General features: G+C 41.1%; 1 protein-coding gene across 6 annotated transcripts in view; it reads right to left on the bottom strand.

The window, feature by feature from the left end:
- The window catches only part of kiaa1109 (KIAA1109 ortholog), a 62,500-nt gene that overhangs the window by 16,640 nt on the left and 19,559 nt on the right, over positions 1 to 26,301 (bottom strand). For 2 of the 6 annotated variants that reach the window (XM_029493249.1, XM_029493253.1), the window contains exons 29-69: positions 25,742 to 26,015; positions 25,393 to 25,530; positions 25,179 to 25,249; positions 24,820 to 24,993; positions 24,192 to 24,312; positions 23,886 to 24,035; positions 23,466 to 23,593; positions 22,970 to 23,172; positions 22,501 to 22,701; positions 22,146 to 22,357; positions 21,446 to 21,597; positions 20,801 to 20,951; positions 20,473 to 20,625; positions 19,976 to 20,216; positions 19,582 to 19,730; positions 18,781 to 19,012; positions 18,036 to 18,197; positions 15,857 to 16,041; positions 15,252 to 15,427; positions 14,474 to 15,068; positions 12,623 to 12,821; positions 11,498 to 11,761; positions 11,061 to 11,154; positions 9,003 to 9,209; positions 8,150 to 8,385; positions 7,727 to 7,971; positions 7,539 to 7,644; positions 6,837 to 6,934; positions 6,401 to 6,586; positions 6,094 to 6,262; positions 5,478 to 5,689; positions 4,591 to 4,668; positions 3,515 to 3,713; positions 3,160 to 3,219; positions 2,766 to 2,992; positions 1,998 to 2,174; positions 1,383 to 1,513; positions 1,169 to 1,292; positions 902 to 1,014; positions 407 to 497; positions 12 to 62 (exon numbers count right to left, since the gene is read on the bottom strand). In XM_029493249.1, coding sequence (XP_029349109.1) covers positions 12 to 62; positions 407 to 497; positions 902 to 1,014; positions 1,169 to 1,292; positions 1,383 to 1,513; positions 1,998 to 2,174; positions 2,766 to 2,992; positions 3,160 to 3,219; positions 3,515 to 3,713; positions 4,591 to 4,668; positions 5,478 to 5,689; positions 6,094 to 6,262; positions 6,401 to 6,586; positions 6,837 to 6,934; positions 7,539 to 7,644; positions 7,727 to 7,971; positions 8,150 to 8,385; positions 9,003 to 9,209; positions 11,061 to 11,154; positions 11,498 to 11,761; positions 12,623 to 12,821; positions 14,474 to 15,068; positions 15,252 to 15,427; positions 15,857 to 16,041; positions 18,036 to 18,197; positions 18,781 to 19,012; positions 19,582 to 19,730; positions 19,976 to 20,216; positions 20,473 to 20,625; positions 20,801 to 20,951; positions 21,446 to 21,597; positions 22,146 to 22,357; positions 22,501 to 22,701; positions 22,970 to 23,172; positions 23,466 to 23,593; positions 23,886 to 24,035; positions 24,192 to 24,312; positions 24,820 to 24,993; positions 25,179 to 25,249; positions 25,393 to 25,530; positions 25,742 to 26,015 — 7,135 coding nt within the window. The remainder of the gene's footprint in view (positions 1 to 11; positions 63 to 406; positions 498 to 901; positions 1,015 to 1,168; positions 1,293 to 1,382; positions 1,514 to 1,997; positions 2,175 to 2,765; positions 2,993 to 3,159; positions 3,220 to 3,514; positions 3,714 to 4,590; positions 4,669 to 5,477; positions 5,690 to 6,093; positions 6,263 to 6,400; positions 6,587 to 6,836; positions 6,935 to 7,538; positions 7,645 to 7,726; positions 7,972 to 8,149; positions 8,386 to 9,002; positions 9,210 to 11,060; positions 11,155 to 11,497; positions 11,762 to 12,622; positions 12,822 to 14,473; positions 15,069 to 15,251; positions 15,428 to 15,856; positions 16,042 to 18,035; positions 18,198 to 18,780; positions 19,013 to 19,581; positions 19,731 to 19,975; positions 20,217 to 20,472; positions 20,626 to 20,800; positions 20,952 to 21,445; positions 21,598 to 22,145; positions 22,358 to 22,500; positions 22,702 to 22,969; positions 23,173 to 23,465; positions 23,594 to 23,885; positions 24,036 to 24,191; positions 24,313 to 24,819; positions 24,994 to 25,178; positions 25,250 to 25,392; positions 25,531 to 25,741; positions 26,016 to 26,301) is intronic. The other 4 variants (XM_029493250.1, XM_029493251.1, XM_029493254.1 and 1 more) reach the window with 4 other exon arrangements.

Below are 26,301 nucleotides of genomic sequence, written 5' to 3'. Positions count from 1 at the left end.
GAACCATGTACCTTGAACACCTCTCCTGGTGAATTTGCAGAGTCCGAGGCCTGATTATTTATCTTCAATTGAACAAAATAATTATTAAAATCAAAATGGAAAAAAATCCTCAGATTACATATGTTCCCCTTTTTGTGAAATGATCATACAACATCATATGACTTACAGCATTATGTAAATATGGATATTCACAACAGTGACTAACACATAGAAATGGAAGATGAGATGATTCAGATGTTTTAACTGCCAGCATAAAGAAAGCAAAAAAGTGTATACATTTTATCATTGTCTTGAATATTGATTTGATTAAAACAATGTCAACAGGACACCCCATAGTGATAATGAGTTATGGATTTCTCTGTTCTATGAGATGTGAGATGTGAGATGTCTGCAAAAATAAGTTTACCGTGTCCTGGATATTGAATGTGACCCGGGGTCCAGGAGAAGCAGCATCCACACGGACATCTGGCAAGTCATCCACATCCCCTATTCTGGAGCTGCGATTACAGTGAGAGGACAAAAGTTATTTGGAGGATTTGCTTTCTCTGTTATTCATCAGATTGATTTCCAGTTGTTTTTCTTTATTTATTTTCACTCTGGAGTTAATTGGCTTCTATAGCTAAAGGTCCTGCTGTGTGTGATGTGTTCTAATATCATTACTACATAAATTTTGTAGATATCTGCATAACTGCTGTAAACAAACAAAATTAACGCTGGTTTTCCTCTACATTCCATTATGATTTGTGAGAAGTTTAATGGGAAATTTCAAAAACACAGAAGTGGTCTCTGTGAGAAAGGTTTGTCTTGTTTATTTAAAGTACATAAAAGATTAAGCTCCATTAATATTTTCTATAATGATATGGTATCATGGAAAGGGGCCACTCCTGGCATTATCTGTTACCTCTGTCTGTCCATCCTTTTTAGAGGTGGTCTGCCTGCCGCTGTTGAGATGCTTTTGGAGCGATTGTAGCTTGGTTTGTAGCCAAGACCCCACTTGTCCTTAAGAGAGGCAGCCTAAAGGGGAAAAGACACAAAGTAAAAACAGGTTGCATAAAAATATGCAAGACCCAATTTCTGTTATTGTGTTTTATTATTTTAAGCTGACTGTTCTCAAACTACTGAGGCACATACGCTCCTAATTGGGGATGAGAGGTAGTTAAGCATTTACCCTCATGCTCGAGCGACGCAGTTTCTTTCTGACATCTCTCCTAATGTCGTTCACTGCTACAGACTCCAGCTGCTGATAGCGTTGGATCTCCTGGTTGATGGTACCTTCACTGGCCCCCAGCTTCCTGTGGTTTTGAAAAGGAAATAGACAGGTATGAATCCAAAACATTTTCTCCCCATCAGAATCATTTAGAACCAGCAATAACAGATCTTACTTGAGGTCGTCGATGACCTTGGCTTGCTCGTTCAGCTCTCTGATGTCAATCACTCTCTTGGTGAACTTCCGCCCTCTGGCATCAATCACCTGGTTCCCCATCACCACCTGCCTCCTTGGGTCGATGGTCTCCTGTTGTACATAGAGAAATGATACATGCAAACACACCTAAATATATTAATCTAATCAAACTGATGAGAACAAATCAAGCATGCTGATCAAACCCCCAAACCTCTGTCAGCAAGATTTCAGCAAGGCAGCTGTTGTGAATAGTGCTTACTTCCCAAAAAATAAAACCACCACAAGAACCATCACCATTCCATTTGAAGTTAAAGAGGAAAGTCTACAGCTCGATTGCCATAGGAGTTGTGTAAACAAATGTACTTCTTGTCACCCATCATTGAGGCTTAATGAAGAAGGCAGTGAAAGCAAATGCTAAGCATCGCCATGCTCTATTATCGTTCTCTGTAGCTAAAGCATTAAACAGCATTACTCAGCATTTTGGAATCCACAACCTTAACCTGTTAATGGCAGGTGATTTGAGATTTAACAGCACATTGAAAGTGATTTTTTGATTAACCCATTAAAGAGTTTAAACCTCCATGTTTCTACATACACAGGCCCAGGATAGAGATCTTTGGGCCCTGGTACTGTCTGCTCGGAGGCAAGGCGATGTACAGTTAAAGTCGTCAGCTGGGACAGTTACACTCTGAGGCCTGGGGCTGAGGCCCAGGATGTGGTTTACCAGACGCTTCTTTAAGGTCAGCCGAGGGCTGAACTGGCTTCCAGGACTCTGTAAATAACAGCAGGGACAGACGGGTGGATAGGTAGAAGAGTTGTTGACTTTACCCTCTGATACTCTGAGGTAAGCCAAGGAGAATGTCTTCAAATGTATATTTATAATCATATTGGAAAAGCAGAAGTGTAAAAACACAAGGAAGGTAAAATGTGTAGCTATTTCTTCGGCAGGCAGTGACCTCCTAGAGTCCTGCTGTCGGTATGAGATTGTCAGGGAAACTGTTCCTGACATTACAATCACATCTTCACAGAACCTCACATTGTTGCTTAAAAGTGGCAGTAAGTGGGCTGGGTTACCTTCAGACATGGCCAGGCCATATTCTCCCTTTTAAGTTGCTTTGCTAACTCTTACTAGCTGCTGTCTGTTGTCAGATTTTAGGCAAACATACATTACAGGGGTAACAATCTTCTCTGAACCTTCGGCAAGAAAGCAAATAGATGCATTTCCCTACATCAGGACAATCAAGACAAACAAGTTGTAAGGTGTAGAGCTGAATTTTGCCATTTCTTTCCAGGACAAGCTAAATCTGGATTTAGCTGATGGAAACAGCATATCAGTGAAAGCAAGGAGTCTTCATGAACTGACCATGTGGATGGTGGGCGACATGGAGTCAGCCTCGTCCTCATCTGAAAGGTCTGCTATCTTGATAGAGTTCAGGTCAGCAATGTCGTCGACGTCCTCCTCGCCTGTCAGTGAAGTCAGTGTGTTGCCTAGAGCATTAAGGCGCTTGCCAATGTTGGGATCCATGTGAACGTCAATACCGCACATTTTCCAAAGCACATTAAGAGTCCATGTACCAGCACTGCTGCTCTCTGATTCGTGGAGGATGGTGCCAAGAGGAGGAGGAACGCAAGAATAGTAGAGAATGGGAATGAATTTCATGCAAAATGAAATTTTCAGACAGTCGTTTTATGCTTATTGTTCAGCTCTAGGGTGTGATCCATATTTTATGCACTATAGCTTAGTTTAAAGGACTTGCCTGCAGAAGGTTGCCCTGTGGTCCTGGAGCACACTTCATACGTTCCATCAGGGACCACACCTACAACACATACAGAAATAATCCAGTCAATATTTCAGACGGTGCATGAATGGAGCGACGCATAAGAATTCTGTTTCAGCCTACTGAAGCCAGGTTATCAATCTGTGATAGCAAACCCATGTAAGACAGTTAAAAAATATTTTTCTAAATTTGAAGTTTAATATATTATCATCACTGACAAAGGTATGTGCGTTTACAAATGCCACCCCCCCCCCCAAAAAAAAAAAAAAATAAATAAAAATAAAAAAAATAAAAATAAAAATAAAATCAATCAATCAAATCATGTGCCACTCACAAGCATTCATGACCAGATCTCCTCGGACTTCGGGCTTCCAGTCGTCCCAAGAGGTCTCAAAGCCTTCTGCAAAGCGGATGCAGAAATTCTTGAAGTGGCCTTTGCTCACCAGGGACTCAGAGGAACAGGCGGTGATAAGTGTGCTCTCAATGGTCAGAACCAGAGCTGAGCCAGTGTCAAAGTCTATACTGTGGTTAGCCTGGTGGAGGGAGCCAAGAAGAGGAGTTACATGGGCCTCAAGTGATAAAGGGAATACAGGGAAAAAGAACCCACTACCACGTGATCTAGAAAAGGCAGATTTAGTTGGTAACATTTCATTCCACTGTGCTGTATAACCACTTCATCTATCCAATAAAATGTGTGCACAAAAAAAAAAATAAAAATGTAGATTTGTGACCTGTAAATAGAACTACAAGTGAAATGTTACCAAGCTTTGAAGATATTATTTTGTAAGATTGTAAGTCAGAATTTGTCCATAGTACCTGAATTTCCAAATTTACTTTGCATTGGTCCTAAAATAGCAGCCTGATGTTGATCTCAGTCATAAGTGGAGGCAGGTCATTGTACATCTCCCTCCTTACTCTTTGAATATTTATTATTATGACTCCGATCAAAATCAGACCACAGTTTTGGATCAGATGCTGAAGGATTCCAGGTAATTCTCATCAAACATCCACATGCTGTCTCTGGCAAGAGTAGACAGTACAGAGTCTGCAATTTGCACCACTGCACTATCTTTGTCCAGGCATTTAGGTATAACATTTTCTACAATATCATGACAGTCTCTGAAGGATGCAACCGATAACAATCACTCTGGACACCAACTGGGATAACCTGTTTTTTCAATTTGTTTTTTAGTTACAAGCTCACCCAAAACACCTCAGACACCAGCACAAGCTTAATTAGTTGTTATGTCAGCTTTGTGAAAGAAATTGGATTTTTACAAAATGGTGCGACCTTTTTCGAACAGAGGAGCACTTGTGATGCAGTATGTTTGTGGCATGGAAGATTATTGATCACAGTAAGTCTTTTCCCACAACAAGCCATCACAAGAGATGTAAGAAATTGCAGGTTACTTTTCGTGCACTTTTATGGTGGCCAACTGATGTGCCGGCCCCAGCTTCAGAGTTGATGCCCTCCGCAAGTGGTCCTCTCTATGGAAATAAGTGTGACATAACAGCTGGTATTTCTCGTCTCTATGGACATACTGTAAGTATAACAAGACAACTGGTACCATTTATCAATAACCAGTGATTCCCCGAAAATGTTCCATTATTGTGTGGGATAAAAGAAGCAGCTTCTGCAATAGAAGCAGTATACCAAAACCTGGTGTCATGGACCCAAAAAACTTCAAACCACTACTGCTATGCTTTTCTGAACTAAATCTGAGATGCAGTAAATCTGACGTTGCTGTTGCCTGGCATCAAAATATGTCATTGTTGAGCTCCATGTGCGGAGGAGCAGATTAGAGGTCTACATGTTATGTGTGTAGCTTGCCTACCAAGAGCTAGAGCAGGGGGCACACTGATATCGAACCTGATATAGAAGAATTTGCTGTTAAACTGCTTCTAAAAGGTACCGAGAAAAGAAAAAAAATTAACATTGTGAATGCTGGCAACAGAAAAATGCTGCCAAGTGTCAGTGGAGATAAAAGAGAATATTTTTTGGCATTTGACTTCAGTGAGATTCTAAATAAAAATTGCAAGACTACTTAATTCACAACCTGCTTTAAAAGAAAAAAAAAAACAACAACAAATATGGCTTATCTGTATTATATAGAAAGCAAGAGCTCTCTTATTATTTGTATTGAAAATCTTACTAAATGAACTGATTGTAAGCCTGCTGTTGTTTCAAGATGACCCAAGTAAAACATATGAATTTTCACATCTACACCATGAAGTCAGAATGTTTCTGCTTCTACAGTATCAACTATGTCAGACCCAAACAAAGTAAACAGATGTACCTGGGATGTGTTGGTGATTGGCAGGCAGATGCCCAGGTCATTCACAGTCAGTTGCAAGAACAGTGTGCTGAAGGCCTGAGCTGATGTCTGCTGGATCCCTGGCAATTTGTCCACCACCTCCTTTGTGGCCATGTGGATGTCCTTGTTGAGAGCGAGGCGCTGCTCATTCCAGTTATCATATGCTGCCTTGTAATTCAGCCAGAACAGCACAGCTACAGGAGGATGCACAGGAGAGAAAGAAAGAAGAAAGAATTTAGGTTTCAATTTGTCAGTGGATGATTTTTGTTGTGTACAAAAGTAAGATGCAATTCCATCAACATGCCAACCAGTCTCCCTGAATTGGTAGAGTATGTGAAACGTAGGAACTATATTGGGTCACAAAATACAAAACTCTTATGCCTCTAATGACAAGAAGAAAGTTTAGAGGGAATCGGTTACAACTTCCTTCACACACAACTAAAATAACTGATCATCCAAGTGGGTATTTATGGATTCATAGTAAAATATAAATCTACAATGATGTTACTGATTCTTTAACCCTGTATCTTAAAGACTGGTTTTAACATCTGATATTAGGCGTGATGTAGAGGAAATATAATGCGAATATAAACTGAACCTCTGTCAAATGCCACTGGCTGGGCAAAAACAATTGGCCTGTTGAGTGTGATGAGGACAGCCTCCTTGTCAGAGGAGCCACTGATCTCCTCCTGTAAAGCGTTCCGGAGACCGATTCGAGTTCGAAAGTATGCCACTTGGTGAAAGTCTGAGCCAGCTTCTTCGTACACCTGTGAGATGAAACAAGATAGGAAGCTCAGAGAAATAACTACTATATATATATATATGTGGATTCTGTCATCCGTCCCTTTGGCAAGATGCCCTGCGTAAAAACAACTTATTTGACCAGTTGTAAGCCGGATTTGTACCTGGTGCTTGACTATCTGTCCAAGGGCCAGGTTGAGATCTACTTGGCATTTTCCAAATAGTTTGAGGTAACTGCTGCTGCCTGGCTGTGCTTTGCACTGGATTCTGTTAGATAACTCCAGCTCGATGAGGCCCGTCTCAAAGCGCACAGCTCGCATGGAAGGTGTGGTTGCTGTCATCTGAATTCCCTGTGAACAAGATTATAGCATTCAGAAAAATCCTCAAGGTGTAACTGACACTTGAAATACAAAAAAAAAAAAAAAAAAAAAAAAAAAAACCCCAAACAAAACAAAAAAAAACAAAAACAGCAACAACAACAGCAACAAATCTTTGCAGGAAAGCAAATAAGGTCTGGACCAATGTCTTCACAGGGTTGCTTCGCCGACTGTCTGATTGGTTATTTTGCACTTTCACACTAACAGGAACAACATGACATACCTTGAACATGAGACTGAGTGAATAAAGCAGGATTTTCGGCTTGTCTGCATCAGTTGAGGTGTCATGCTCATTCCACAATGGGATGGGTTGTTCTCCTCCTGATTGCATACAAAGCATAAAAGTCAAACAAGCTCTTATGAATGATTGTGAAATGCAAGAAAATATGATATAGTGGGATTATACTGTGTGGTTTTGCTATCTGAATGTGTGTGAGGGCTAATATCTGCTACTGCAGCTACACCAAAAGGGAGAAACTCTATGTGAATATTTGCCACAAGGTCAGCTGAGGGCTACACTTTTATTACTTACCCTAAAATAATATGAAATTCCCTGTTCTTTCTTTGTTGGTCAATTACATCGACCAAGCTTAGTGAGTTTAACTAATTACTATCAATACTGTTGTGGAAATGAACATGACTGGATTTGTGCCAGCGCCTTGGGCATTGTTTTGAGTAGGAAACGATTTTTTTCAGTGACTTAAGCAGCTGTAGTCAACGGAATACTGTGGGGAACAGTCAGGTGTTTAAGATGAGATTAACTTTATTGATCAGACTCGAAAACAGGGCCATTGCTAAAGCACAAAAAAGTGTATGATTCTCTAAAGCTTGCACAGTTATGTGCAGACCTGTGTCTTAGAATTTGCAAAATGAGGCAAATTTGCAGGAAGTGGGAAAAATTCATATAAAAGATCTGTTGCTTTACCTGACACCTTCTGAATAACCTCATTGACTTCCTTCATGAAAACTTTCTGCAGGAAGACCAGGTGGTTGAGCAAGTCTGTTGTCAAGTTGTGCTCAAATGAGCCAATCTACAGGACAGAAGATGAGTATGTGATCCAACTTAGATTTTACTGTTTTTGTGCTGATACCTCTCATCAGGGTGTTATTTACCTCGGCTACACAGCGCAGGTAGTTGCCTTGCAGATAGTTTCCTTGCTTTGCTGGGAAGTCGTCTGGTGCCCAGCCCTGGTCCGAGTGGCTCTCATGTTCCTCCATGATATACTCTCCCAACATGGTCACTGGAGGTAGTGTGAGACTGGCTGATGGCGGCATAGTGGACATGTCTACTGGGGAGACTTTTGACTGGAAGCAAAGCTTGTGGTTTGGCAATTCAAAGGTAAAACTGGTTTGCGCCCCTGAATATAAGAGAAGTACAGGAAGTTTAATAAGATCACAATTTGTTTCACAAGGACATTGCATTCCTCAGAGATATTTAGTTTTTCTTTTATGGAAAAGGACAGGTAAAAGGATTAAAAAAAAAAAAAAAAAAAAAAAAAAACACATATGAAAGGATCAACATCTTTTCACCCATACCTGTCATGCCATGGCTCTTCACCCGACCCATTTTATACTCTGCTTTCAGTGAGGGCAGGAGGGCGGCTCCAATGGTGATGCCATCCATCATAGCGCTGAACTTGAGGACAATTGGCTTCTTCTCCAGCCCTTCAGGAAGCTGGGGGAATTCGTTGGCCTCCACGGGCGTCTGATTGATGCTGGATGCTTTGTCAGAGAGTTGAGGAGTGGGGGTATCCTCTCGGTTTGGAGGCTGACTATGAGGAGTAAACGTATATATACATATATATACACACATATGTATATATTCAGGAAGGATTACCTTATTAACCACTATAACAGTGACTATCACTGTCGACGCATTTTATGATGTTCATCTGTCATTAGCATTTAGTATCTTAGAACATATCAACCCCAAACATGTGAGTCAAACTGTTGTCAAACTATAAGCACTGTATACCACTGCAAAGTTAACAGTGTTACTATGCAGAGGTTTGCAGACACTGGTTTCGATTCCAGAGAATATCAAATTATGGAAAGTTGTCTAATATCCTCCTCACAACTACGACTCTAAAAATATTAACATAATTCAGAATTACCATAGAAACAGACCACAGGCAGTCTTTCAAAGTAGGCAACAGCATTGGTATGCTGTAGTAGCATGTCATTTATCTAGACAAAAACCTTATAATGAGGATAGCTTACTATCCTGGTTTTATATTCTAAATGAAATATAAATTATATATTTAACATTTTGGATTTTAAGCTACACATGGAGCAGTTTTAGTCAGTTAAAGTCTCTCTCTCTTTTTTTTTTTAACAGCAATGATTGAAGGCCATTGTGAAAATATAAAAAGAGGCATAGAGGGCATACGTGTTGGATGGTTGGCGAATGAGGTCAGAGATTTGCTTGGAGAGCTGGTGGGAGCTGCGGACCATCATGCTATGCAAAGTGGCTGGGTGCTGGGGGATGTTGATCATGATGGCCCCTACTTTGAATACAGCTGCATTGTTGGTCTTCAGTCCTCGCTGGGCACTGTACAAGGCCTGGGACTTGGCAATGTTGCATTTTACCACAGTTCTGAAACACAGAGCAGACAGGAATTAAAAAAAAGTCTTTATTTTTGGCAACCCACTTCATATGGACAAATGAATGAATGTGCAACATAGGTGAAATTTCTCAGATAACATCAAACAATGAGTGAATGGCCATGCACATTCAGGAGAGCATACAGTTTTCTGGGCACAGAATGAGAGGTCACTCTGAATAAGGGAATAAATTGCCCACATTGACATCTGATTTCTGATCTCTCAGAAAGCTGATATATCTGACAGACATTTTTACTTAACAAAAAACATCAGGGAAGAAGTACTACATGACTGAGTTGATATGACATTCACAATTGACTTGAAAAAGCTTCTCAAAAATCATAAGGAATGAATTCCCTCGGGGCCAAAATAGCTAGCAAAGGTGGCACCATTCACACATTCTGAACAAGGAACATCTTCACTGAAGATGAATGTGGTAGATGGGTGAGTCAGATGGATGAATGATGTAGTTTGGGCATTTGTGTTTTTGATGTATTGATGTAAGTGTGCTTTTAACAGTAGTAAAAACATACAGAAACTCTTGTTTAGCTGTGCTGGTGGGAGATGTTGGAAAATCCTCCAGTCTATGCAAGTAGTTGAAAGAGAAAGTCAAAGAAAAATGAAAAACAAAAGAAGCAGAAAACAGTTTTGAGACAGCAAAAGGTGAGAACAGTTTTCCACAAGCAACAAAACTGAGGCCATGTAAAAGTGTAAACGTGGTCAGCTCAGAAGCGGGTGCTGTTTTTGTTTTTGACACTCCAGCTCTGTTTATGAAAACAAGTCTCTGGATGTTTCATTTAAATTGCCTGGATAAGCTTCGCCATCACACAGTTATATTAATGTGATAATTAATCGAAGACAAAGACAAGACAAGACAAATCTCAAAGCAACTGCTGACAATGTATTAGTTATGGTAAACACCAAACTTAAGTTTTGACACAGTTCAATCTGCACTAGTGTCTTTCGTAAATTATGGCTTAATTTAAGGTTCACTGCACTCAAACAGGCAAGTTACGAAATGTGTGAGTGGCACTGCAATCATTCCTACTCACATCTGAATGTTGGGCGATTATATACATCACCAATGAATACAAAGTGCCAAGTTTGCTGGCAAACTCAAATCTAAACAAATGGTCACAGTTTGACGTCTACTGTATGACAATAGGATTAAGTTTTATTTTTATTTTCACTGCGGGAGCATCTGTTAAATAGAATACAGATGAGAAAAACACTTTACTAAGGCGGCAGCGGATGTTCTAAACCGAATCAAAGTAGCGTGGAGATACATCAGCCTGTCTGAATGCACCACTACAAGGCTTGTAATATGATTAAGCTGGTTATGTTTTGAGGAAATTGCTTTCAGTAAAAACAAACCAAAAAAATTGCTGTGAAAAAATTACCTGGCTGGGAAGGAGTCAGTAAACACCAGCGCATAAAAATACACTTATTTTTAGTTGAAATGGCGGGCTTTTCAATAAATTTTTACTCTCAGCATTTAAGCTTCTGCTGTTGCAGTTCTAGTACACTTTGGAGAAAGGCTTTCCATCTTCACGTTACTCAATACCTCAATATTAATGTGTATCTTTCAGAAGGTGCGCAACCACTTTGGCAAAATTGGCCAATCTTACAAAGTTACACGTTAGAAAACAAAACTAAAAAAAAAAAAAAAAAATCTTTAACATTGAACATATTAGACTGAACTAAAGCAAAAGCTCTTCAGTCTTCAATTAGCCACTACTAAAAAGCAGATGAATTACAGATTCAAATCCTTGTCAAAACATCATCCAGAGAAAATGTTAGTTTCACTTTGTCATCTAGATGACGTGAAAGAGGCTCTACGTACTGAATATCAGGAGTTATGCCTTCCAGCAGGACAATGTTTACCCCTCCTATGTGAGCTGACGCACATGTCTCAGTCATTTTCTGATGTAGGATATCTGTGGACAGATGGACATGAAATAAGAGATTAAGTTCAGGAGAATTGATTTTTAAACCACCAAGTGCGGTGCACTTGTTTATTTGCAGAAATGTATCAGTTATGTTTTGTGAGATGATTCAATCATAAAATCAAGCCCCAAGAGTGTTATTTTGTATTGTTAAAATTTAAAGAGAAATCGAGGAGGATTCAGGCTGGCAGATGGTATAATAAAATATACATTTATCAGCCAAAAACTGGCTCTAATGCGCAAATCCTTGTATGTCTTCATCACCCCATAATGCAGTAGGGAAAGTTAAGTCTATGGACTCGTGCACACAAACCCATAAAGGTCTCTGTCCCACCTTTCATCTTTTCCTTCAGAGTAAAACTTCCATGGATCTTCTTCAGCTCAGCTTCCATGGTCAGCCCGCCAATGTCGGCCTCCAAGTGGGTGCGGTTCACCATGCCGATGCCAAACACTATAAGTGTGACGTGCTGGGGCTCAGAGCTCACTAAGCTACGCCGCCTTCCACCAGCGCCAGGAGGCTTGTTGGGTGTGGTAGGGTCCTGCTGTTCGTTCTCAAAGACCACTTTACAGAGAGGCTCAGAGGGCCGACGTCCATCCTCTGCAGACAGCACACATGTAAAAGAGCTGATTACACATTACATGGTAATAACATTGTGACCCATTTCTTAGAAGCCCCTCTGTAACGATTTGATGTTATTTTAGAACAATATGTTTCTGTCTTTTTTGAACTGCGGGTTTTAAAAAGGTTTATCTGAGTGACCTAAATTTGGCTAGTGTTGACAACTACAACAAAAACTTTAAAAAGGACTGAGCAAAGTTTTGGTCCCAGAGGAACCCGTTCCTTTGATACAAGGTGAGCTCTGTTCAAACACTAAAAACTTCTCTATGATACTTAATGAACTCCTCATGGGATCGTGGGGTAAAACCAGCAGGAAAAGGGAACATAGGGATAAAGTGACTAGACATTAACCAAAAAAAGTATGGCAAATTGCGAAGTATGAAATATGACACATCATAGTACGCTGACATAACTTCATACAACTCAACAAGAAAATGTTAATGTGTGCATTTTTTATGAAAGTAGTTAAAACATGCGCAAGTTATATTTAATTGCAACCATATAATGAATTAAACTGTAATGAAATAGTTAAGGCAAAATCGTGTGCTTCAGGTCAGGATGGAAGGAAAAAAAGCTGAGAGGAAAGAAAGGAAGCGTCAAGAAAGAATGTGTGATGTAAAAGGAAGGCTTGTGAGAAGCAGAGGTGCAGATGTATATAAAGCCTGCAGAAAAAGGAGAAAAGGAAACGTGTCAAGAGGGGTGGGGGGGGTGGGGGAGAAAGTACAACAATTGGAAAGCGTATGGAAGGTAAAAGTGGAGCGTGAAGTAGGAAGCAAGTGAAGAGGTTTGAAACAAGGACAAAAATAAAGAAGCGAATGACTGCTGGAAGCGGATTCCCACCTGAGAGGCAGTTCTCTGGGGAGCTTTTCTCCAGGATGCCAGTGGGATCAGAGATGAGGGAGTAAAAGTTGAGCAGCTTGTACATGTTCTGCCAACATTCTGCCGATGGCTCGCTCTGCTCTGACACTGTGATTGAGTCTGAGTCGTCCATCTGGATTGCCATGTGGTCTGCCACCTCGCGGGAGCCCTTCCTCGACACCTGAAGATGTTATAAAATATTTAACAATGTGAAATTGACAAAAACTTCACCAAATGCATCACAGGGCACAAGCCTGGCTGACATGTTTTTTTTCTTTTAAAATCAGTGTCTTCTGTACTCCCAACAACACAAGTAGGAAGTCAACTGTCACAGAAGATAAGAGTTAATGAAACCTGTCAGATGAAAATAGATACTTGTGAAATAAACTGCATTATATTCTACTGCAATTTATTTCACAAGGTACCCGAGCTATGTCAGCAAACGCAGGTTCCCAAGAGACCTGTTTCAGATCATTCCTGTGGAAATCTGTGACAGGTTCCTCTCATGCATTTTCACTTAAATAATAACCTCCTCTCTTCAGAAAGTCTTCCCGTTTAAATCATTAGCCAATGTTCCCTGTGCAAAGGCAAATTAACTTTTCTTCTAATAACAAAAATCTAGAAAAGTTTCCAGATAAGCTTCCAGCTGTGGACTGAGCTCACATTGTTTTAGTGAACAGTGCCTACTCTGAGAGGCTTTTGCACACCACTGGCTCCCTCTAGGGTTTACATGGAGAAAATGAATGATTTTACTGCTCATATTTCAAGCTTTGGCAAGGTGTACCACTAAAGAATAATGGAAACCTTTCAACACCAATTGAGCTTCATAAACTGTTGTAGCAGGCAGTAGCCAGCTATAGCCGACTTAGTGATCCATGCAGCGTTTGTACAGAGGATGTTAAAGGAGGGTAAGGTCCTAATCTTAAAGCCCCGCAGACTATGTGCAACCACAATAAATATAATTCCTAGCTAAATAAAATCTACCATTAAATCTCCCTGCTGCACTGACAACTTTTCCTTTAATGGCCTTCATGAAGACATAACTGACCACAGACCAGCATTTTGTTTGTGCTTTACTTACAATGCCTGCTGTCATGCTTTTGATTTATTTGCTGTATTTATTAACTGCTAAAATCCAGCTGTAAGTGTGTGTTTTCCTTTTCACGCAAGTGATTTTTACATTTATGTTATAAATAAACTGACTTGATTGATTAAAAGTCCTCAGACAGGTACCAGGTGTTCAAATTCATGGTTTAAAATACAGGTTTGTTTTCAAGGAAACTTGGACATCTAAGAAATCTCAGTTGTTGAGACCAACTGACATTTCAAATGTCTAACCCTTTCAAAGCATAAAACTTCTGAATGGCTTTTGAGGTTATTTCCTGTTGCAGCTTTGTCAATATCTGTCTGAAAAACAAACTTCGACTCATTTGGAGTGCTTATGTTGTGCAGCTATAACATTTCTAAATAGCAAATTCTAAGCTTCAGCCGATGGCAAGCAATCTTTCGACAATAAAGAGTTTTAGTCTTTCAATTGATTTGTTTTAAAACTTGTATCGAAAACAAATGACCAGACCTAACGTCCTATTATCAATGTGTCTGCCTATTTAATGACTTTTCTTATCTAGTTTTTATTGCTTCTGCTGTCTTAACCTTCTACCGTCAACTGGTGTTTTGTGTCAGCATTTTGAAAACTGCTATCTAGGTAAATGTTTTCTTTCAGGAAGACAACATCCTATCTCTCTAGGAGACACAACCCCCTGTTTCACCCTAATGAGATGTCAGAGAACCTGGATTATGCACACATAAGTAAGATAAAGCTATTTTTCTTACCTTGGAGGTGCGTCGCTCTGAACGTCCGAGAGAGCTGCGACCTCGAGGCTCCCTTCTCCCCAAAGTGTCCATGCCTGAAGGAGGACCGTTAGATGGTAATGTCCCAGTAACGGCAGCTCCTCCTGTACTTCCTCCTCCCGTTCCACTGGCCCCTCTCTTGCTCTTCAGGGTTTGGGTTCCACTGCGGCCTGCTCCATTCAGGCTTCCTCTGGAGCTGCGGCTGAAGTCTGATGACCTGAAGTGGCGGTAGGGCCGGGCCTTGAAGGTGGGTGTAGGGGATGCTGAGCCAGCTGTGTATCGGCTCAGTTTGATGTCGGTCTGCGTGGCTTTGATCTCGTCAATCATGGTACTGAACTGGTGGATGAGGCGCACCAGGGCCATGTCAACGCGCTGGCTGATGGACTGGCAGGCTGTAGTGAAGTCACAGTGGAATGTGTTGTAGTGGCGGCGGTTGAGGTCATGGAAAGAGAGTGGGGCTGCGGTGGGGCCCTGAGGAGCACTGGTGGATTTCTCCATAACTACTGCATTCAGGCTGAATGTCTCAATCAGCAGTGCTGGTTTGAACTCCAGTGGAGGGAGATTTGCTATGCCTTGTCTATGGATAGATTGAGGCACAGAGAATTGGGCATGTATGTAGTTAGCAGGCATCTTGTAGCACAAACCACAAACCACAACAAGTAAGATAACAAATTAAATTGTGTTTCTATAACAATATTAGCTATTGTAATATTGGGTATAATATAATATAATAATCTATTATGGTTTAGAATTGATTTACCTTTTGGATTTTTTGTTCTTGCGGTCTTTGGAGGTGTCAGAGTCAACAATGTCTGCTCTTAGACATTCGAGGTTGCCAGAAAAAGACAAGTGCTCTCCAACGTACATCTTGTAACTAAGAGGGGTGGTATCTTGGGCCTGAATCCCTGTGTAGCTCAGCAAAGGCTTGAAAACAACCTTGGAGGGTGAAAAAGCAACAAGAAAATTCAATTCACAAAACAAATGTTTTTGTATTAAATTGAGTTTCCAATGTGTGGAGATAATAATGGTAAAAAAAGACAGAGGTCCACCTGAGACACATGGATGTAATAAATGCAACCACCAAAAACAGTCGCCCAGCCCAAATAGGCTTAGACTGTTACATCTACGATTCAGCTTGTTGTAGATATTACCACAAAATTTTATCAGCACAGGATGATGAGTCATAACAATAAATCAGACCATTTGGACAAGTCTTAGTCTTTATAAACCCGTTTTGAAACTACAATTTTACAAATGAAAACATTTATCAGGGAGCTACACACATTGGGTTAATTCTTTGACTAATGAAGGTTTAGAGAGAAGGAACAAATAGCAAAAAAATGCAGACAGATGTAATGGCAGTACCTGAGCATCTGCCAGCTGAACAGCAGCTGGACACTGGTTGCCCTCCTCAATGTCAGCCATGTCATCCTGGCTGGTGCTATGCTGGGAATGTTGGGAGTGGGTCCCATCCAGAGTATTCTGGTCACTGGACAGCACTGTATTGAAGTCTGATGCTGAAGGGATTGTGGGCAGGTTGCATGTCCCACCTGAGGGCAGTAGTGGAGAAGAGGTTCGGGATATAATGTGGTGTAACATCAGGCAGTGCTGGAGTGAACCCATTAAAAGCAGTGAGTGCTGCAACATTAAACACTTTACCACTGCAGCTCCTCATAACAAAGATGTTAGAGGGAACTAAATGAAAGGCAACAGCCAAGTCACTGAGAGCCTTAAGAAGAACTTTATGACCATTTTATGCACAATTTGAAAATCTAAACAGCCTTATCACATTCAAGTAATTTGTTTGTGAGAAACCGCCTGGCTAATTTGCTGTGCTGTCATTGAATGACACCTGGGTGAACAGATAATGATAAAGCTTATCGTCCCAGGCACACATCCAACCGTTAAAGAAAGCTAATTGCTCCTACACAATTGAAAGTGCTCGGCTAAATTGTGAAAGTAAGCAATATCCACGCGGCTGGTTCTAAATTATTAGTTTCTTTAGAGTGTGGCTGTTTGCAATTCAGAGAACAAGTGGGAGTTCAAAGGAACAGAGGGCGAGCAGCCCTGTGAGGGATGAACAAAATATAATGTTCTCACAGTGTTTTTAGCAGGAAGGTACCACAGGAGTAGCAACATGACTCAGTCAATCCATCAGTGCTGCTGCAGTTCCATGGAATTTAAGCCAGTCTAATAAAGTCAAGCTACCATTTAACTGTAATGATATCAAATATGATTCTGCCCATTTCATTAGCCTGTGAACTGATAGCTGGAAAACGAATAACCTGTGAGCTATACAGCTTTAATCAAAGGACGCGGCTCCGCTATTGGATCAGTGCACAATACTGGCCAGTTATCCAACACGAAGGCATACTTAATGGCAGTGGGAAAGAAAATGCTTTCTGTTGGCTTAAACTGTTGTGGCCTCACCTAAAAAGGCATGAAATGTTTCCACTGCTTAACTCAAACAGATTAAAGACATTAAAAAAATTGTTCTGATTCATTTGAAGGACTCAAAAATGGGACAATGGCAATATCAAACAGAAAAACTTCAGAGGGAAGTGATTCATACTGTCACTGAACACTGATAACAAAGAAAAAAGCTTCCCTCAGAATAATTTGAAATTTGCCATTAAAGAGAAATTCTGTCAAGGTCTTTAGTGTTCTAACAAATGCTCTTCCTAATGCAGGAGTAATCCCCATCTTCTTCACAAACAAGCAGGAAACGTTGACAGTTCAAAATGTAGATGCATACAGTTGATGCAGATTTCTATTAGGCTACATCCACACTCTTTCAACTTTTTAGGCTTAACATGTCATGTTTGCAAAGTTTGTACCTGGAGTGAAAACAATTAATAGTTTATCAGCTTGTAAAACGGATTATTGAAAATGGTTTGGGGTCTTGTCTGAATTAAGTGAAACAGTGAAGACCTTAAGAACTTACAATTTAAAGATTGGTTCTCAACAGCCTTGACTACCAGTGTTGAAGCAGCATGGATAACAAATTACAAGAGTAGTCAACCTTGTTGTGTTTGCATAGTTAAATGTGGCATGTTAATGCTACTACTGTAAATAACCAACTGCAGACTGAATAATCTCCTTCTTGTTTACAACAGTATGCAAATTTCCAATGTATGTGAAGTGACGTTTGAGATTATTCCTCATTTGGGGCTAAGACATTCATCTGGATGGAAGTAGTTGTCATTTTAAAATGAAAACATAGTAGGGTGGACTAAGATCTTAACGAGCACAGGAGACAAACTAATTTACACAGCTAGCTAATTAGTTCACCAGCACTGTCAGCACAACACTGAGCAACAATCCCTGACCTCCTTCTGGGCTGTTAACTGCCAGTGGTTGATACTGGTAGTGGCTGACTGGAGAATCCTCAGCTCTTACAGCTACTGGAGTAGAATTGTGAGGGTGTTTAAGACATTATATCTGAACTGAATAGAACTCAAAGAACTGAAATGCCCAAAACTTCAGTAGTCTCTTTATAAAAATTACATTCTTAGAAAAACCACCAAGGTCTGTGATATCTGACCTGTCTGCAGGCTGTTGTGCTGGGAACGGTTGACTGGGGAGTCTTGAGTTCCAGCGCCGGTTCTGTTTCCAACAGCATTAGACATCCAGTTGTAAAAACTGACAGAAGAGGGCTCCGACAGTAGCGGGTGCTCCGTCAGCATATCTGTCCCCAGGCTGTTGCCTGAGGCAAAGAAGGAGGAGAATGTAGTTGGTACCAAGAAATGATGTGCTCGCAAACTGAACAGCGCATCATTAACAACTGCTGCACCACTAAAATGTTGCATCTTGCATCACATAAGCACATTCAAGTTTGTTATCAATTTCTCAAATTATATTGACACACATTCTTGTAAATAGTCATCTTGCTCTTGAGTACAGTTTCAAAGCATGTAGCTGTTTAATTTCACACTCTGGTGTGCTTTATTGGGTAAAAAGTGGTGCATAAAAAGCTTAAAAGTGGTGCTGTGGCAGGGGTCAACGAATGGTACAGAGTGAAACAAAATAAATAACTCATGGCATACTGACTGTACACATTTGTTCACAGTGGTCAGATGCCTGAAGAGAGACCAAGCTGTGAATTTATTTTGGTTTGTCATTGTTCATATTACTGAACGATAGAGGTCAGCATAGCAGTGGTTATGATACAAAGATGGTTACATGTTATGACTATCAGGTTCACACCTCTGATCACTGGTTACCAGAAACCTCCACACACAACACCAAGGGACTGGGAAATCAACACAGTGGTTCAATAGCGTGGGTACCTGTGCGAGTGAGAGAGCTGCTCTTAGCTGCAGCGGCAGCAGACGGCTCATTCCTCTGAGGCGTGCCCTCCAGCAAGTTGTGCAGGCTCCGAAAGCTGCCTGTCAGATTGCTCAGGAGACTCTCCTTCCTTGGGCTGTCCTTAGCAGGCAGGCCTGCTCGGCTCACATGGGCGGGTGAGTCAGCTGCTGTGTCACCGCTGGTGTAGCTTAGTGACTGGTATGGATGGGAGCCCTGGGTATGACAAATGTACAGCTGACTGAGCAGAGGTCATGTTCGCCATGTATCACTTTCATAAGCTGCCAGTGACTTTCCTATTATAATGACCAGTGGGATACATTGAGCCTAGGACTATTATGGAAATAGCTGAGGTGACATTTTTTTTTTTAAACAAAGGTGCAAAGTTTGCATATTCTGTGTTTTTGCAAACATTGTGTAGCCCAGACTGCCATGGCAACCCTACTCAACAGATCCTCTGATGATCTCTGTGTGATAAGTCAATGGCAGAAAAGAAAAACCTAATGTCTCCAAAGATTTGACAACTCCCGATCCTTCAGCAGTGTATTCATGTTCACACCACTGTCTCTTCCTTCATGAAGTGTCAGAAAATACACTTTACATTATTCCAAAGCATGAGATAACATCTTTATAGCAACAACTAAGCAAGCCAAAGGGCAAAGGTATTATATTTACTATCATAGCAGAGAAGAGGGGGGGAAAAAAAAAAAAACAGAAATCCATATTAATTGAGTAATCTAATGTAAGTGGTTGGGGCACAGTAGAACAAATTTCCAGAGTGGTACCTTTATCCTGAGTGCAGACTCGCTGTGTGTGTGGGACTTGGACAGTTTCCTCATGATCTCCACTCCGCTGACAGGACCAGAGTTCACTTCCTTAGGTGGGGGTCGACTGCACGCTCCCTCCAGTAACATTGTGTGTTCACTCACTGTGGCTTCACAATAATTATATAAAATAAAACTCCAGAAAGCCTCATTTGACAGCTTTGGAATTAAACCTTAAGATTAACTGTGTCATTCAACTCTACAATTTAACTCTGCTAAAAGTGGTTTAACAGTGTGATTATTTCTCTGCTAATAATGAAGAAGTTTGGACTGTTCAAAATCATAACATAATAACAAATAAATAAATAAAATATCATATTAATATTGCATAAGACAGAAAGCTGTAAGGTCCCACCTGCATCAAATTCAAATTCAGCTCCATCGGCACTGGTGTCACTTTGAAGAGCAGCTCCGTTGTCCAGGCCCAGGATGGTCTCACCCAGGCTTTGCTGAGTCTCCTTGGGTTTGGTAAGCTGATTGGGCCTCATCAGACCAATAGCCTTGAAGCCCTGCGTTACCACAATAAATTTCATCCATTGTCTGGCCAGAGCTACAAGTCCTTTCTTTAAAGTCACAAGGGCGGGGACCCCATCATTCTGCAGGGGAAAGGAGAGGAGGAAAGGAGTAGATTACTGCCACTTTCTCAGACTGATAACTGATTAATAAAATTTCTGAAGAGGAGCCAAGAGCACTTAAGACCACTCATGAACACGGCAGCTTTTAATAAGCTTGCGTCCAAATGAAAGCATAACACTTAATTTCACAAGGCATTTAGCGCTACACAGTCAACTTTAATAACTTTGTAAAATTGAAGGGATTTAAAAGTATGAGATTCAGAAGCCTTGCACTAACCATGGTAGCTTCCTCAATGACAGAGTAGTCAGCCTGTTGCAAATAGCGGTGCAGGATATTGCAAAGCATACAGGAGGGATTTTCATGCAGGTAGCGTGCTCGTTTGGTCACACGGTTGTACTTGCTACGGATCGGGATGTGAATGCTCTTTTTCTGTTGTGAAAATATACACAAGAAAGGTTAAAATTGCATAATAATCGACAAATCAGGGGAAATGTTAATACGAACATGAAGACAAACGCGCTGGAAAAGTAAAAATGTTAAATAATTTTTTTAACCGTTGGATACTGCCAACTGAATTGATTTGACTTTACAGAGTATTGCTGACCTCAAGAGCTTCTGTCATGATGCAACCCATGACAGCGCACACTCGCAGAGTTCCCTCCATGTCCAGTTTGCGTAGAGAAGATTTGAGCTGGTCAATGGGGACCAACCAGGCTCCAATGGCAGGTGTGGCTGTGCTGAGCAGATTCAATTGCCTGTGAACGCAACAGAGGAGAACAAGCTTTAATTACCTTATAACAACAGCTCCTTTTTACTTTTTACCTCTTGGCTGAGATATAATGCCAATAGCCGCAACACATGTTTTAGGTCAACTTTTCTTTCTCTCACTATGGTTAAGAATTGATGTTTTTGCCTTTGTTCTCAACTGCAGACCCCTGGCACATGGTGCACTTCCTGCTGCTGGACCCTTTCACTTATATGGCCTATGAAGCTGACAGGTCTGGCAACCCCTGACAACTGTTGCCAGGGGCAGACAAGAGAGAAGCTTTTTCATAAAAACCTCCTTCAGCAGATTATATTGTACTTTTGATACTATCCTACTGCCACACCAGTGACACGGACTTCAAATGACTAATGGGCATCCTCTGCTTCAGTAAGGTGGTAGTGAATGTGGGAACTCAACAGTACACCTGCACACTTATGTGACTACTTCAAGCACAAATGTTGATATAGATCAGCATCGTCGTACCTGGAGATTGCCTGTGAAGGTGAACGCACATTAGTGGGGGCAGCAAAACTGAACCAGATCTCTCTGATGGTCAGCTTCATGCTGCTGGAGTCAGGAGGTGGGGGCATGAGAGGAAGGTCCTTCTTCAGGTCGTCTGACTCGACCCCTTCATCCTAAGGAATAGGTGAGATAAGAGTTTTTTTATGTTAGATTAGAAGATTTCCTCCCCTGATATATTTTGAATAATAATGTAGATGTAGTTTTAAGACTTTCATATCCCTCTTCTCACACTATGGAGACAAAGGAAGGTTTCCCATCCTCCCCGTAGGCATATATGTAGATGTTCACATGTTCGTACATAACATTTTTCTGTTTGTCTGTGGCATTTAAATTGCACTTGGCATATACTTTGTGATAACACTGTGAAGCCACAAGCTGAGACCTGTGTCACATACGTATACATATATGTAGAGGAAAGTGTAAAGTGACAAAATTAATGTGAAGAACTTTGTGCAGTTTGATCACCTTTTCTTTCAAATGTGATTTTCTGTGCCTGTCCAACTGGACTTAACTTGGCTTGTTAGCTTGCCTTGGATTCATTAAACATTTGATTAACTCAGATTAATCAGATTTCTTTGGACCTATTTTTTAAGCTTTTAAGCAAAAACTTCTTTTTCTTCTTTTGACCATTTCACTGTTTGACCAATTTCCTGCATCTTACTTGCTCATCTGAGTCTGAGTGTTCATTGACATCAGAAGCCGGACTCATAGCATCATGTGCCAGGTTGTCATCAGAGACATCAGTGCTGTAACCGCTTCCTGTTTGTGACCCAGTTGATCCATTGGACTTCGATATTCCTGTCTTCCCCCCAGCATCCGAGCGTCCCATCACACCAAATGCATTGTAGAGAATGGCTCCTGACTGGCGGCCCCCTGTAAATGGAATACATTTAAAAATCTGAGCACATACTCAACCCCATCTTGATAAGAGCTCATCTTTCTTATTTCCAAAGTGTTCACATTTCCAGACCTGAGAGAAGTGAATACTGCTGCTCAAAGAGTCTGGGATGATTTACCTTTCACTGTGAGGTTCTCAATGCCACATTCAAACATAATCCAGCCCCATTTTTCAAGAGATGTTGTGGAACGAGCCAGATCACTTGAGGTAGCTTGACCATCTGTCTCATCTACCAGCGAAAATTCCTCCATTTCCTCCAGGCCAAACAGCACCTTGGACTTCTCAAAGGGGATGGCTGTAATGGCACATGTGCCAATGTCTAAAGCAGGAAAAGGAATTGTTAGAAACTACACTTCCCTGCATTTTTTTTTTGTTTTAAACTGAACAGCAGATCAGGAGAGGAAAAAAATATCAGGAAAACATACACTGACACACAAAACGTCAAAAGGTCTAATCACTTATACTTCGTGCTGTGGGACAGCTCATATTCCATATCGACTAAGAGGATAAGGTTATGTGAATTCAAGAATCAAACTTCCAAAATCAAGATAAGGGAACAAATGGGCCTCTAACTTTATTGAACAAACCTGTGAAGTCTAGGCCTCGAAGCTGGCTGTGGATGCGGTGGACGTTGAGCCTTGCAGCAATCTCTTTGCCTTTCTCTATGCCCGCGTTGGAACGCAGAGAGCCAGATGATTGAGGCTGCATCTTAGTGGCCGAGGCATATTTCTCCAACATGACAGAGGGCCGGCCGTGTTCTAGGGTGTTGGGTGTCTCTTCTACAATACCCCTGAAAGAAGCAAAAAGCAAAGCTCTTGACTGCTGGATCAGATCAGGAAGCCAAAATATAAAGGTTTTTCTCCTCGTACACCAATTATACCAAACTTGAAGAAAATTATTATCTCCAAGTGAAAGATGAAAAGCAGAAAAAATAGATTTAAACAGCCACAAACAAATGTGTCAGCAGGCAGTTTAAATCATTTAAAGCATAATTTGCTTCAGGTGTTTTAGCCTCGGGGACATGCTTGGGAAAAAAAAAAAAAAAACACACACACAATACATGAGGAGTGGTCTTTGCATTACCTGTTCATCCTGAACTGGGTGGCAATCCTGTCGAAGCACAGTGCCACAAGAGAAACGTGCGTGACACACTTACTGGAGCAAGAGGGTGACCCCTCCTCCACAGAAGCCTGCAGGAGGCAAAGATTCACCTGTATGGAGTGAGAGCAAATTCAAGCTTAACTAACGCTGTAAAACATTGATTTTTAAAAATAACTTGCTCATAAATAAATAAATGACAGCGATTAGTAACACTTATTTCCCCTAACATAATGACAGTATAATGTTCTGACACCCGTTATATAAAAATATACAGGAGAAAAAAAATCTTGTGTCGTTTTCAAATCTACATTTTAAGCCTCACAATGTCAAGTTATGTAGAGCATTCTCATGATTCTGTGCTTGCTAAGCTGGCCTCTCATTATTCAGGGTCATTGCTCTCACCTTGGGAATGCAGACGTTGGCTTGGAGGCCCTTGATTTTCACATTATCTGGTTTGACGGACAGGTCCGTCTGGCCATGGGAGATGTTGATGGAACCAGGGGTCATGCCCTCTGTCTTGGACAGCTTGTGCTCCTGCTTGCCCGTTTGGCTCTATATGGATCAAGATTGAAAACAAAGGGGCATCAGTTATTGAAAACAAAAGTGGACTTCCACATAATAAATACCTGCCATATCTCAGAACAGCTAGAACAGAAAGACAGTTTGACATGGTTTTCTTTCTGGTTTGGATGAGTGTCTTTTACTCACAGACTCGGTGACTGTGGACTTGCTGATCTGATAGGCCTCATTGAGGACTTTCCCATGCAGGTCGTCCAGAATTGCTGCAGGATGTCGAATACTGGCAAAATGGACCATGGATTCGATGTACCTAGATGAGAGAAAACACAAAGTTTCATATGATTACAAACATATTGTTTATTTCTGTTGTTTAAATACATTTATGAACTATGTAAATGTAGTCGCAGTCAAATTTTCCATGCCTTTAAACTTCTAGGTCACAAAATAATCCTAAAGTTACATGCATGCAAAATCGGATCCAGATCTGTTAATCTTTGGCACTGGATTAAAGATTTACACTGGTGGAAAACTAAGATCAAGACAAGTCTCTGAACAGCTGAAGCTTTTAGAGCCACAATACAGTGTGGATGAGGATCAAATTGACTTAAGGTCAAACTATACCTTCAGGCTAAAAATAACTCTGAATTAGGTTTATGCTGTGACTTTGATCAAATATCAAGTTTATCAGGTTTTATTAGTAATTTTAAAGTGAGGTTAAAAAACATCAGGAGGAGAAAGAGAACAAAGACGAACAATATTTTAGAGACATAAGGTTTAATGAGAGCTGAAAGAGCACACACTAAAAACAGGTCGCTACCTGTCCAGGGATTCTGCCACAAGGGGCGTGAGCACTACGTTGATGGCCCCCTTCACCTCCACGATGGCAGTGGTCCTCGTCTGAGTTAAAGGCTGCTCCAGAGTCCAGTCGTCTGTTGTTGTGTCCTCATCTGTGTTTTCCATGGCTCTCTTGTCCAGTGGGGTATATGGTGTGCTGCACCCAACAAAGACACAAACTTCTAGTTATGAGGAATAATTAGAGGAGCAATCACAACCATCGTGTAAAGCAATTCAGCATTTGAGTTAGGGTATGAAATCAAAAAACACTTTAAACTGAGTAGGTGTAGCTTTATTATCAATTTTACAAGGTGATATTGGGAGAAAATGCGTGTTAAATACCTGTTATTCTCTCCCATCAGTTGAACTCCTCTATCCATCAGAGAGCTGGCTGAAAGGCCTTGCTTGATTACCTGAAACGTAGATGAAAACATGATGTCCTAAAACTAAAGCTCTGGGTATACAGAGGGTGTAGAAAGAACATCTTTTAAAAGCAAAAACACCACAAATCTTTCCAATAAATGTTACATAAAATAATAAATCAATAGTCACAGACCTTAAAGCTGGGTGCAGAGAGTTGGTCAAAGGAGGCAGAGCTCTCCTCACTGGTGGGTGTGTCCAGGTCCAAGGGGCGGTGAAGAGAAGACTTTGAAGTCCTCTTGTTGGTGGGCTGCTTCACAGACCAATTTGAGACCTGGAAGTTAAGTGAAAATATATAATGTGATAATGAATCACTAAGGATTTGCCAATGAGGGCGTGGTGGCAGTCACTAATGATATCACCAAATGTCCCAGATGGAAGGAAAAAAATGTTAATTCAAGAGCAACACATTCACCATGTTGCACATCCTGTTGGCATTGAAGTGGACCCAGTATTTGCGTAGAAACAAATATGAAATATCAAACCTGGTAGTGGGCCAGGTAGCTCTGGTAGCACGCCATGACGTGGGGCTGCCGGGTTACTGGTCCAGGTTCAGCTGTCTTCTCAGCCTCCACTGAGCTTTCCTCTTCCATTGCCAAAGCTGAGACAAAGGAGGCCTGGGATGTGTGGCTGGGCAGGGTTTGGGGCGGAAGCGGGGGCAGTGTTGGGGGCACTGGCAGAGGACGTGGCTCAGTTATCAACTCCCCATTCAGAACATAGGTGAGGGGCCCCTCAACACTGTGGTAGATGGAGCTGCGGCTGCGGAAAGTTAAAATACTCAAACTTGGGCACCAAACCATGTCTCAAAGCATGCTATCTTAACCTTGTACCACACAACCTAAAATATAATTTTTAGAAAGGTTCCCTGGCCTTAGGCTTTTCTGTGCTGAGTTGGCATGTTCTCCCCGTGCCTGTGTGGGTTTCCTCCCACCGTCCAAAGACATCATGTTTTGGTTAGGTACTGGTGAGTGACTGGTGAATGAGTATATATCCATTTTAGTATAATCAGACAACTGGAATTTAACAATTTCGAAATCAGTGATTC

This window comes from Echeneis naucrates, chromosome 22 (genome assembly GCF_900963305.1).
Source record: "Echeneis naucrates chromosome 22, fEcheNa1.1, whole genome shotgun sequence".
Lineage (NCBI taxonomy): Eukaryota > Metazoa > Chordata > Actinopteri > Carangiformes > Echeneidae > Echeneis > Echeneis naucrates.
This window is presented reverse-complemented; position numbering and strand designations above follow the sequence as displayed.